The sequence below is a fragment of the Balaenoptera musculus genome, chromosome 5 (assembly GCF_009873245.2).
Source record: "Balaenoptera musculus isolate JJ_BM4_2016_0621 chromosome 5, mBalMus1.pri.v3, whole genome shotgun sequence".
NCBI lineage: Eukaryota > Metazoa > Chordata > Mammalia > Artiodactyla > Balaenopteridae > Balaenoptera > Balaenoptera musculus.
The window spans coordinates 49,179,774-49,192,572 of record NC_045789.1 but is presented as its reverse complement, the minus strand read 5'-3'; the positions used below and the strand labels follow the sequence as shown (position 1 = coordinate 49,192,572).

The following is a 12,799-nucleotide window of genomic DNA, read 5'->3' as shown; positions in this document are numbered from 1 at the left end:
TTGGTATTTCTGAGGTGAAATAAAACTGAAATATATACATTATTAGCCACCAACTCACACAAAAACAGCATTGTGCCCCAAAGTAGTAATCTCTGGAAGCAGTATGGTTATTCTTACAAGGCTGTGTGCTCAAAGGGTTTTTTGTTTTTTGCTTTTTTAACTGCCCATTAATAGTTGCCTTTGGAAACAGATTTTAAACTACACCATAAAACATTCATGTTACTTTATAATTGTACCTGGTTATTTCTACAAACAAAACATAGCGTTACCTACCAGACTTGACCTCATTTTATACACCAAACTTGACTTTATCCTCTACAAAATCAGAGTCACCTTTCAGGGCTGAAAACTGGACACATGACCCAAAGAGGTGTTTTTTTAAAATGCTTTGATTTGATGGCATCATTAAAATTAGTGCATCTCCTACCAAGATGACCCTTTTGAAGTGGACACAACTGACACAGCGCTGTGGTTCTGCTTTATTAAAAAATCAACAGCATTATTTTGTCATGACCCTTGACTAAGCATCCTAGGTCTTCCAATATTTTGCAAATGCTAGAAAGACAAGCTAAAGCATATGAAAGAAGAAAATAGTACTTCAGGAGATTTTAAATCCACTACCCCTGCAGACGGCAGCAGCAGCAGCAACAGATTGGTGGCATTCTTAAAAAAATTATCAAATATTACTGTGAACTGTTTTCTGAACTCAAGGCCAGCCAAAAGGTCTTAATAAATAATGGCCATTTACCGAACTTAGCCTAGTCTGAGAAGCATTTTGATAACAGAATTAAGCTCCTGGGTTTTGCGTTGCAGAATGATCTGGAATGAACACCCTTCCTTCATCTTCTTTCTGTGCCTTTTCTCCTTCCCAGGGAGCATTGCCGCCATTACAGTGACAGTCATTGCTGTGGTGTTGCTGGTGTTTGGAGTTGCAGCCTATCTAAAGATCAGGTAAGACAGCACCTTCCTCTTCTTTATAAAGAATGGAATTCCTTTTTATCAGGCTCTGGGCTGTGAGCTGTTTTGCTGAGTTCTTGTTTCTTGATAAGTATCTCAGCTCTCAGAAATCTTGGCAGGGAAGTGAAAATGGCCAGCGTACTGCACCCTGGACAGGAATAGATGGGGCAGTATCTGAAAGTTGGCAAAGCAGAAGAAATCATCCGGACTATACAACGTGATGATGTAATGGAAGGAGAATGAACCTGGAGTGAAGGGACTGGGGCCTTGGCCTTCCGCCCTTAACTCACATCATCACCCTGAGAAAGCCACTTGCCTCCTGAGCCTCAGCTTGTCTCACTTGTGAAATGGGCGAGATAGGCAGGCTCAATGGTTCCAAAACACTGATGTTCTGAACACTGATGTGGCAGTGTGTACCCAGCCTGGAAGGAGGTTCTCACCGCTTCTAAAGCAAAATGTTGAAAATACAAGGGAAGTGTAGTGTTTTCTACAAAATTGGGTTTTTTTCCCCCCGAGACTATATCCTTATAGTTTGGGTTTTAAAATATCCTTTCTCTTATGAAAAGAATGTGATCACAGATGGTAGTTGAGTTTTTACTTTCTTTAGCCAAAGAGAAAGTTACAGTACTCGTTGAGTCCTCCACTTTTGTCGTCTACCGTCTGTACAATCAAAACTCTCAAAAACCACGTTACTCACGCTGTGTCCTTCCAGCTGTAAAATGCCAAAAGGCAAGTGGCTGTCTGGTTCCCCAGTCTGCCCAGTGCCTATAACAGGGACAGAGGGACGCATGCCACCGTGATGAGCACACCTGGTCCCTGACCCCCCAACGCGTTCTCCTCCCAACAGCCAGGCCCATCTTTGCGGAAGCCCCTTCGCCCTGTCACTCCCTCCCTCAAACGCCCCCAGTGGCTTTCCCCCTGCCCTTAGAATTACACTGACCCTTCAGCTTGGCGTGAGCTCCTTCATGGACCCACCCTGCCACGTCTTCTTGCTCATCACACATTTCTCTCCCTGTTAACCACTGAGCTGCAGTCACACTGGCTTTCCATCCAGTTCTTAGAACACACCAGGTACTTTGTCTCTCCAGGCCCTTGGTTCTTGTTGGTCCCTCTCCCTGAAATGTTTTTCTTCGAGTTCTTCTTCATACGTGGCTTTCAAGTCACATTCTCCAGGAGACTTCCCTTCCAGTTTGGTGCCTTTGTTATTTATTCTCCTAGTGCCTCAATTAGTTTCATCCTGGCTGTTTTCACTGTATGTGATTTTATTTGTTTTTTTAATATGTTTGTTTGCTTGTCTATTGTCTCTTTTCCCCACAAAAATGTAAGCTGCCTGAGGACCCAGCGTTATCTGTGAGCTCAGGGCTGGCATAAAGAAGATGCTCGATAAATTGAATAAATGCACAACTGAACGTAAGAACACACAACCACACAGGCACGGTTGTGCACACATGCACACTCTTGACTTTTTCTCATCACAGCTGTGCTTCTCCCTCAAGAGGCGTGTCCTGGTTCCCCACGTGGAGCTCACGTATTTAGTTTCTCATCTCTACACACACATCCCCTCTGCTGCCCTCTCTCATCTCCTCCGGTCACCCCAGCCCAGACCCGTGCCCACTGGGGAACCCTCCCCTCCCCCTTCCCTTTTATCTCCCTCCATCTTTTGTTCTGCAAATGAACAAAATCAATCTAATGACTGGTGTCAAGTATGAGAGTGCCTTGTAATATCACCCCTATCTAAGGTACAAAGAACAGGAAAGCCAGGTTTCAAAGAGAAATCGGAATTAAAGTGCCAGCATTATCTGTGTCTAAAAGCCTTTATGAAAGGATCCAGAGGTCTTCAAATTAAAAAAGCAATCTTTCTCTTCATTAAGTCTATATTTCCTTGAGCATCAAACAGTTTTATGAATTATAGCTTACTGAATGCTACCCTTTTCCATCTGGCTTAATTACTAGTTTATCACGGTAGATACACTATATTTTAATTATTAGTTAAATTGGCTTTTATGAACTAGTCTGGGTACCTCATTTCCCACTTTGTAACAGAGTTTCTCTTTGTGTTTGGGAGATTCTGGGTGGGGCTCAAAGAAAGGAACTTACAGAGAAAATTGAGAGACATTGTGGAATCACCAGTGGTGAGTTCCGAAGGGCTATGTCACCAAAAATGCCTCCATAGAGTATGGAACAAAATAGAAACACTTGCCTCTCACCACAGACTTGCCAGAAATGATGTTACAATAACCTCAGGACTCTTCTTCTTGACTCCAGGCAAGAATTCAATTTCACCACCTGAAGCCCACCACTGATGACAGACAGGCAGACTAGAACAGTGACTAAGAATTCAGACTCCAGGAGCAGGGAGATCTCAGTTCCAATCCTAGCCCTACCACTTTCTAGCAGGTTCTTCCATCACCTGGGCATGTAACAGAGCTTCACTATCCCTCACTTCCCTCCTCTGTAAGATGAGGACCGTAACTGTAACTACTTGGTAGCATCGTTGGAAGGATTAATGGATGCTGCTTCCCAAGTACATAGCACTGCCATCATCATCGTCATCGTCAAAGGGGTCAGCTAGGAGGAACACCAGTAGGACAGCTGCTCAATAGATAGTAACTGAGCGTTAGCCAGGTGCCAGGAACTCTTCTAAGCAATGGGGTCACATCAGTCATGAGACACAGTTCTGCCATCTCAGAACTTACTGGGTTTGGAAAATTTTGCTAGCATGCCATTAAAATTGGTTCTAATGAGTGCTGATTAAAATTGTATAACATTTTACTTAAAAAATTTAAAGTGTAGGGACTTCCCTGGTGGCACAGTGGTTAAGAATCCGCCTGCCAGTGCAGGGGACACAGGTTCGAGCCCTGGTCCGGGAAGATCCCACATGCTGCGAAGCAAGTAAGCCCGTGCGCCACAACTACTGAGCCTGCGCTCTAGAGCCTGTGAGCCACAACTACTGAGCCCGAGTGCCACAACTACTGAAGCCCGCGCACCTAGAGCCCGCGCTCTGCAACAAGAGAAGCCACCCAATGAGAAGCCCACGAACCGCAACGAAGAGTAGCCCCCACTCGCCGCAACTAGAGAAAAGCCCGCGCGCAGTAACAAAGACCCAAGGCAGCCAAAAATAAAAATTAATTAATTAAAAAAAAAAAAATTTAAAGTGTATTTTTTCTCCAAGCATTCTCGACACTAGATAAATTCAGTGAATGATTAAATTGAACTAGTCGTTGTTTCTCTCTCCTGTAATGTAGTTCCTCCCTCTTAATATAGAAAGGCCCCCATGGTATAAATATAAGATTGTTAATCTTTGGCACTACAAACTTAAGGATGGATAAAGTGATCAAACCCCTGTTCAGAAACCCCCTAAGTAAAACCTCTTTCTGCTGCTCTGTTAATTATTTTGGAAAAATGATAACATAAGGAGGTCAATAGCTCTCATGAATCTTAAGGCTGTGCTAAAACCCCTTCAGGTGTTATTTTGCCAAATTCTTGGAAAGCCCCACTAATCATTCATCAAAAATACACTTGGCTCAATTGACAAATGTGTGTGCATGGGTGTGTGTGTGTGTGTGTGTGTGTGTGTACCTAAGGTTGAGTTTTGCCTTGGCTGGAAATTTCCTCCATTCCTATTGTCCCACATTTCTGAGAACAATAACATGACAGAGGTATGTTATCTGTGGTTTTTTTAGCTCACTTGGCTGGAGCAGCAAGTGACTGAAATCACAGCCCATGAGGGAACCATTAGCTTCTGGCCTGCAACCACGGACTATCACCCCAGGCCCAGCCGATGTCCCGGCAAAGGCAAAAGAAGATCCGCTTGAAAGGGCAGCCTCACCACCAGAAAAAGGGCACTCCTTGCGAGCTCTGCTACACAGTGGCTCAGGAGTTTCACTACTTTCCCAAATTCTAGCTCCCTCTGAAGGCGTCTGTAAACCAATCAGCCATCCGTTTTCACACTCCTACTCTTCAGGGATCCGTGACCCCTAGTTTTGTCACGGTATCTCCTGCCCGGAGGACCTCATCTCTCTGTAACCTAAGCCACTTTTGGATGCAGTTTATAAAAATGAACTGCCCAGAAACTTCCAAGGCTCTTTTCTACTATCCACCCCCGTATTGTAGCCAGCAACAATGTGGGGTGGAGGGAGGAACGTGGACTTTGCAATCAGGTTCGATACTGACCCTTCTACTTACTATTTAGGTGGCCTTGGGCAAATTATAATCTCCCTGATCCTTCATTTCTTCACCTGCAAAAACAGAGCTGATAACACCTATCTTTCAAGGTTTTCTTGAGGATGAAGTGGAGTAATGAATGTAGATGACCTGGAAAGACCGTATAACATGGTGGTTAAGAATATGGACTCTAGGGCTTCCCTGGTGGTGCAGTGGTTGAGAATCTGCCTGCTAATGCAGGGGACACGGGTTCGAGCCCTGGTCTGGGAGGATCCCACGTGCTGCGGAGCAACTGGGCCCATGAGCCACAACTACTGAGCCTGCGCATCTGGAGCCTGTGCTCCGCAACAAGAGAGGCCGCGACAGTGAGAGGCCCGCGCACCGCGATGAAGAGTGGCCCCCGCTCGCCGCAACTGGAGAAAGCCCTTGCATAGAGGCGAAGACCCAACACAGCCAAAAAAATAAATAAATAAATAAATAAGTCAGGAGCGCTTTAAAAAAAAAAAACCTAACCCATGAAGGATTTTAAGTCCTTATTAAAAAAAAAAAAAAAAAAGAATATGGACTCTAGGGCAAGTTCATTAATCACTCTGCGCTCAGTTTCCTTGTTTGTAAAATAGGACTAGAATACTAATACCTAACTCAGGCTTGTTATGAGGATTAAACTATGATACAGATAAACACGCAGTTCCGGGGTTGAAGTGAGGGCCGTGGAAGGGCCAACTGCTGTCCTCGTTGTAATTGTCACCATGCGCTTCCTACTTAGGTGCTCAGTAAATTGTAGCCACCAGCAGCCCCGTTCCGTAGGCATCAGGGATTTAAAGGAGAGAGGAGGGGTGGAGGAGGATGAAGATGGCGCGGAAGCTCAGTTTTCTAATTACGTGTTGACGCACAGACTTCCATGTTCCATCTTGGCAATTTCAATTGTGCTTTTTCTGAACGTCTGTGAAGTGGCATCCGCATTATACATTCATTAATAGGAGCTATCCGTGAGAAATCTTTATTCCAGGGCAGCTTTAAAAGAAAGCAAAAGCCCTGCCTGCCTCTAGCAGAAGGTTGTCTTTAATTAGTGATGATTGAAGAATGAGGTAAGTCAGTTCTGTTTTGTTTAAGTTGGCTCAAAAGTGTTCAGCCACGAGATAATCTCCTGGGCAGGAGACCGTATCTGCTATCGCCAGCAACGTGGATACTGCTATAATTAGGTGTGCTGGTAACCCAGACAGACAACACGGCTGTTCCCTTCACAAAAATAAATGTGATCTTGATGTGTAGACACAACAGGGCCTGGCTCTTAAGACATCTTTGTAGAAGTCACCTGTTTTGCTTTAAGTCTTTCTAGTGATGACATTTTCTGCAACTGGATTCTTCCTGGTTGTTGTTAGGTTGAAAAACTAGGCCCATAAAGAGCCAGCCATGAAGTCTAAGATCTTCTAGAGTTTGTTAGCTACAGGTTGACCTCTTCGGGTCAGCTTCTGGCTTTCTGTAGGTCTAGTTGACTTGATTCTCTACCTCAGTGGTTCTCAAGACTTCAGTGTGCATAAGAACCAATGGGCGAGGGCTTCCCTGGTGGTGTAGTGGCTAAGAATCCACCTGCCAATGCAGGGGACACGGGTTCGAGCCCTGGTCTGGGAAGATCCTACATGCCGCAGAGCAACTAAGCCTGTGCGCCACAACTACTGAGCCTGTGCTCTAGAGCCTGTGCTCCGCAACAATAGAAGCCACCGCACAATGAGAAGCCCACGCACCACACCAAAGAGTAGCCCCCGCTCACCACAACTAGAGAGAGCCACGCACAGCAACAAAGAACCAAAGCAGCCAAAAATAAATAAATAAAATAAATTTATTAAAAAAAAAAAAAAAAAGAACCAGTGGACGAGCTTGTTAAAAACACAGTTTCCTGGGTCTCAGCCCCGTAGGTTCTGGCTCAGTGTGTCAGGGTGGGGCCCATGCACTGGCAGCGCTCACTGGCTCACGGGTAATGCCAGTGCTGTTGGTCCAAGGACCAGACTTTGAGTAACCCTACTCTACCCTTTCCTCCCAACACTCCAAACACACTTGGCTCTAAAGTTTTCCAGGTATGATGCTCTGCTGTTTTGTGCCTTTGTTTTTCTTGAACATGCTGATCCCTGGCCAGAGGTGTTTGGTTCACTTCTTTTTTTTTTTTATTTTATTTATTTATTTATTTATTTATTTATTTATTTTTGGCAATGTTGGGTCTTCGTTTCTGTGTGAGGGCTTTCTCCAGTTGCGGCAAGCGGGGGCCACTCTTCATCGCGGTGCACGGGCCTCTCACTATCGCGGCCTCTCTTGTTGCGGAGCACAGGCTCCAGATGCGCAGGCTCAGTAGTTGTGGCTTACGGGCCTAGTTGCTCCGCGGCATGTGGGATCTTCCCAGACCAGGGCTCGAACCCGTGTCCCCTGCATTGGCAGGCAGATTCTCAACCACTGCGCCACCAGGGAAGCCCCACCTCTTTTTTATCTGGCTAATTCCAAGTTGTCTAGCTCAAAAGAGATCTTCTCTGGGAAGCTCCCACCCTCACCCTCTCCACAGTGAGTTTCATGCTGCCCATGCCTCCTTCGTACCGTTCACTTCTCTGTACTGGAATCATTGCGTCCACCGCCGGTCTCCTCCGCTAGAAGGACAGAGAGCCCCTGGCAATACCTGACATAAAAGAGTTGCTTTATAGATACTTGCTGGCTGAGTGAATGATTCTGGGTAAGAAAGTTTGGGGTGCGGCAGCAGTGTTGGTTTATTCCAGATCAGGAGAAACTAGGTTTAGAGAAGGGGAAAGGATGGAAATCTGTTAAACCATAGACTTCCCCTAGTTATCTCGTGACTCTGAACTTGTTGACAAATAGGCAGGTGTTCCGATGTGCAGGCCTTTTCTGTGATGAGTGTCTGCCAGTATGATACTGGCAGATGATTTTAAAATATAAAATAAATTTTACCTGCCCCTTCAAAGTAAAGGTGATTATTTAAAGATACTGAATTATGATACTCTGTTGCCGCTAACTTGCAGTGATTAACTGTGGGCAAATAAATTCACCACTAATGGTCACAGATTTCTTAGCTTCAAATTGGTAGTTCACAATGTTAATTTCTTACTTTTGACTAATGGACCATGGTTATGTCAGATGTTAACGTCAAGGAAAGTTGGGTGAAGGGCTCATGGGAATTCTTTGTACTATCTTTGCAATTTTTCTATAAATCTAAAACCATCCCAATATAGGAAGTTTTTTTTAATTATAGTTCAGTAGCTACCACACAGATGTGTTGTTTGCTTCTGCCCCAGAGCCTTTGCACATGCTGTTCTGTCTGTAGGGTCTGCCTCAGGCATCCCCATGGCTCATCCACATCTCCTTTATGTGTCTGCTCAAATGACATCTTCGTGAGACTTTCCTGATCACCATATTCAAACTTACAATCCCCACTTCCCATATAGAACCCCTCATTCCCCTTCCTTGCTTTATTTTCCTCTATTGTACTTATTACCATCTGCCATATTATTTTTCATGTCTTATTTATTGTGTCTTCCCCCGTTAGAATGTAAGCCCCCTTAGGACAGGGATTTCTGTCTCTTACTTCACTGAAGTATTCCCCAAATCCCAAAATAAGGACTGATTGGTGATAACTTTTCAATGAATAAATGAAAGAAGCCAGGCAGGGAAATGACAATCAAAAAAAGAAAGCCACCAACGAAAACAAAGGAGACAGTGACAGCTGTACCAAACTAGCTTTGCTAATAGATGATTAAGAGTCTAAGGCCTAATGGCTAATGACCAGGGATCTGCAAGTTCAGTTGTGTTTTCCCAGCACTAAGCCATACCTTATTCATCTTTATAACTCTCCTTCTTAGCACATAATAAGCACCAGTGATTGAATGGCAAGACTCACTTTACTAGAGATGAGAGGACTTTGGAAAGAGCAGTAATAAACAAAGTTGGAGACCTGCTGGAGAACTGGGGTTGACCCTTATAAAGGAGAAGGTGTTTTCTGAAATATGTTTGTCTCAACATAGAAAAAAGTTAAACACCTCATTCATTTTCAGAGAGCATTGAGTTCCATTAAGTAGCAATGCTATAGCTATCTTAAAATAGGTACCTTTTCACAGTTGTGGACAAGGCCTCAAACCACAAATGTCACCACCACATTTACCAGTTGTCACCAACAAAGCATCACCAATTGTGACTGCGGGGAGTGGGGAGTGTTGCTTTGTTAGAGCAAAACCACTGGAGAAGGAAGCAATGAGGCAAGGGCTTCACAGAAATCATTCCCTATTTTGTCCCCTCAGGTTCTGCTTTTAGCTAACTAAATCATCCGACGCAGTAGAACAATAGTGACAAGAAGCACAGTGTCATTGATTTACAAGGACTGAGCCTATACTGAGTGCTTCAAAGCCGTGTCATCACACGGGAGAAACTTAGTTGTAGTTCTCTTTCCTCTTCCTATCTTTAAGGTTAAAATGGTGGCTTTGGCCCTTTCTGTTCTTTAATAAGGTATTTTCACTTTGCCATAGTTATATTGCACAGTGAATTGCCACAGGCCATACTAATCCCCGAAGGTATTGACAAAGCAAACTCTGTGTATTTACTCCGTGTACTGTTTATCTGCCACTGGATGTAAGCAGTTATCATCAAGTATTTATAAAAAAAATACCATTGCATTAAGAGCAACATATCAGACATTCAGAAATTTAGAAGCAAAGTAAGACGTAGTCTGCCCCCGGAAGGTTTACTGTCTAAGGAAGCCAACGCACAGCAAATGGAAAACTTAGCTATGCTGGCTGGCTGGGTGCCGGTCTTTATGAAGAAATGGAGTAAATGAAACTGCCTTGACATGACGAGGATGTCATTCATACAGAGTGCTCTTCAGATTGCAATTAGATGCAGCAGCCTTGCAGACCAGAGCCAGCAGGCCTTAGTTTTAGTACCACCTCTCCCAGTACGTCACAGTGACAGTCTCCCAGATCCCTTGGGCCGAGCCCCACCTTCTTAATCTTGAGAGTGGGAGGGTTTTTTTGTTTTATTTATTTATTTATTTATTTATTTATTTATTTTTGGCTGCATTGGATCTTCGTTGCTGTGTGCGGGCTTTTCTCTAGTTGCGGTGAGCGGGGGCTACTCTTTGTTGCGGAACACAGGCTCTAGGTGCGTAGGCTTCAGTAGTTGTGGCATGTGGGCTCAGTAGTTGTGACACGTGGGCTCAGTAGTTGTGGCACATGGGCTTAGTTGCTCCGCGGCATGTGGGATCTTCCCGGGCCAGGGCTCGAACCTGTGTCCCTTGCATTGGCAGGAAGATTCTTAACCACTGTGCCACCAGGGAAGCCCCGAGAGTGGGAGTTTTTTCACCACTTTAGACCTGACAAATGCCAATCTGAAAAATTCCCCCATTTCCATCTAAAACATGCCATGATTTAAGAGGTTCTGACCAAGAGAGATAGTTTAAAGTGATCATTAAGGATTCTCTTCTTATCTCACACACACACACTCACACACAAGATGTGTTTGTCTTCCTCTTTCCACAGTATTACAGGATTTATCCAAACCTGGCTTGAATCCCAGCACACCCAATTCTTCTTGTTTAGGCTCATTATTACATTAAAACATGCCCTATGGGTTCAGTACACTCCCAAACATGGTTTATCTCTATTTCTTGCTTTGCTTCCCTCATTTATCAGTATTTTGCTCAACTCACAGTTCATTCAAATGAGAAGACAAAGAAAAATGAAAGCTCCATCTTCTTCCTTTATTTTACTAGTGTGTGTGTAGTAGACATCTCTTATAATACAGCAGATTCAGGTATAGCTCTGATCAAATAGTCTTGCCTACATTAACCACAAGCAGTAAGACCTGATGCCCAGAAGATTTTTAATCCTCTAACCCCACTCTAGCATGATAATAATTTTTTTTAGGTTATAATATAAGAAGCTGGTTTTATAACTATGCCTGGGGCATAGTTTCAGGAGTTCCTGGAGAAAGTGAGGGAGGCGCACTTTTCACTCAGTATCCTTTTTTATTTGCAGATCTGCCATGCACTTGTGTAAGTTTCATTATAATAAAAATTAAAAAGCAATATTGGGCAACACTTATTGTGCATTTACTATGTGCCAGGTCTTTTATATGCATTACCTCATTTAATCCACCCACCAATCCCAACGCAATTTTTTTTAAGTTTCTCCATTTTATAGATGAAGAAACAGGGAGTTAAAAATATATTCAAGGACATATATCTGTAGGCTCAACTGACATTTTATGAGAATCAAATTATATGATAGATATAAAAATGCTGTGAGAAAGCATACAAAGGTGAGACAGAGTATCCTATCAATAAAAGAAGGTGCTTATTGGGTCCCTTTTGGCCAGACTTGTCACAGTAAGTCATGCTGAAACTTAGGCCCAGCTGCAGTCTTGTAATCCCTAGGTTTCTACTTGTTTAGTCTATAACTTCCATTTCTCAACCCTCCTATTAAAGAATTTGATTGGAATTGGAGGTTTTAGGTGTGGGGGAAGTGTTGGCGATGGATGGATGAGACCTCATTTACCAGCACTGCCCTCCCCTATTCCTGCCGATCAGTAGATCAGTGGTGTGTTATTTGTGACCTCTTTCCTTCTTACACCCACAGAAATGAGTGTGGGTCTTCAGGGAAAACAAACTATATTTTGGAAGTTTCCAGGTGTATAGACTGGGTCAACTGAGCCAGCCTTCGGGACAGAAATCAGAATTTTGAAAGCTAAGAGTCTGAAGCCAGCACATCAAGCATCTCTTTTCAACTACCTGACAGATGTAAATAAGCTTAGAAGAGTGACAGCACTTATTTTAGCAACAGATAGACCTATATAGCAAATGCTTTCTGTGCCTCTCGGGGTGTATTTTCATTTTAATTCTCATATCTAGCTGAGAAAAAAGTTAGGGGGAGCGGGTATGTTCGTCTGTACTATAGATAGCCTACCTGATTTCCAGTGGCGAGGTGTCAACATTCACAAGCTAGCCTGAACCTCAGAGGCACCAGATGCTCATTTTGTGGTGTTCTCCAAATCCCGTCATTGGTTTTATTCTTAAAATGCCATAATCCTTTCCAGGAAGCTCCCACCTTGTGAACAGATTGGATAGTCAGGATGTATTTTTTCCTATCACTGTTTCTGCCACAAACATTTATCGAGGACTTACTCCTCCAGGTGCTGGAGATAGAGGCAAGAACAAACAAAACAGGCAAATAATCCATATGTATAGTCTAATTCGAGGAGAGAGGCAGTCACAAAATAAATACGTAAATTGTATCGCATGTTAGAAGGCAATGAGTACTATGAGAAAAACTAAGCAGGGAGTGCTTGGGGCGGGGAGTTGCAAGTTTAAATAGAGCTCCTAAGGAAGGCCTCCCTGAGAAGGTGACATTTGGGCAGATGTAAGGAAACGCGGGAATGAGCTATGTGGAGATCCGGAGGACAGTTGCTGCAAGCTGAGGGAACAGTAAGTGCAAAGACCCTGAGGCAAGAGCGTGTCAGGCATGAGAGGAAAAAGCAAAGAGGCCAGTGCGGTTGGAACCGAGCAAAAGGCACTGGCATAGTAGCTGATTTGCTCAGAAAAGTTAACAGGAGCCAGACCCTGCAGGACTTTGCAAACCATCGTAGTGACTTTGGCTTCGACTCTGTGTGGAATGACGGGCCACTTAAAGGCTTC

At 43.9% G+C, this 12,799-nt stretch overlaps 1 protein-coding gene across 1 annotated transcript in view; it reads left to right on the top strand.

Annotated features, from left to right (window-relative positions):
• PARM1 (prostate androgen-regulated mucin-like protein 1) overlaps window positions 1-12,799 on the top strand; it is a 100,412-nt gene that overhangs the window by 86,537 nt on the left and 1,076 nt on the right. The window contains exon 3 of the mRNA XM_036853070.1: window positions 873-951. Within this exon, the coding sequence (XP_036708965.1) occupies window positions 873-951 (79 nt within the window). The remainder of the gene's footprint in view (window positions 1-872; window positions 952-12,799) is intronic.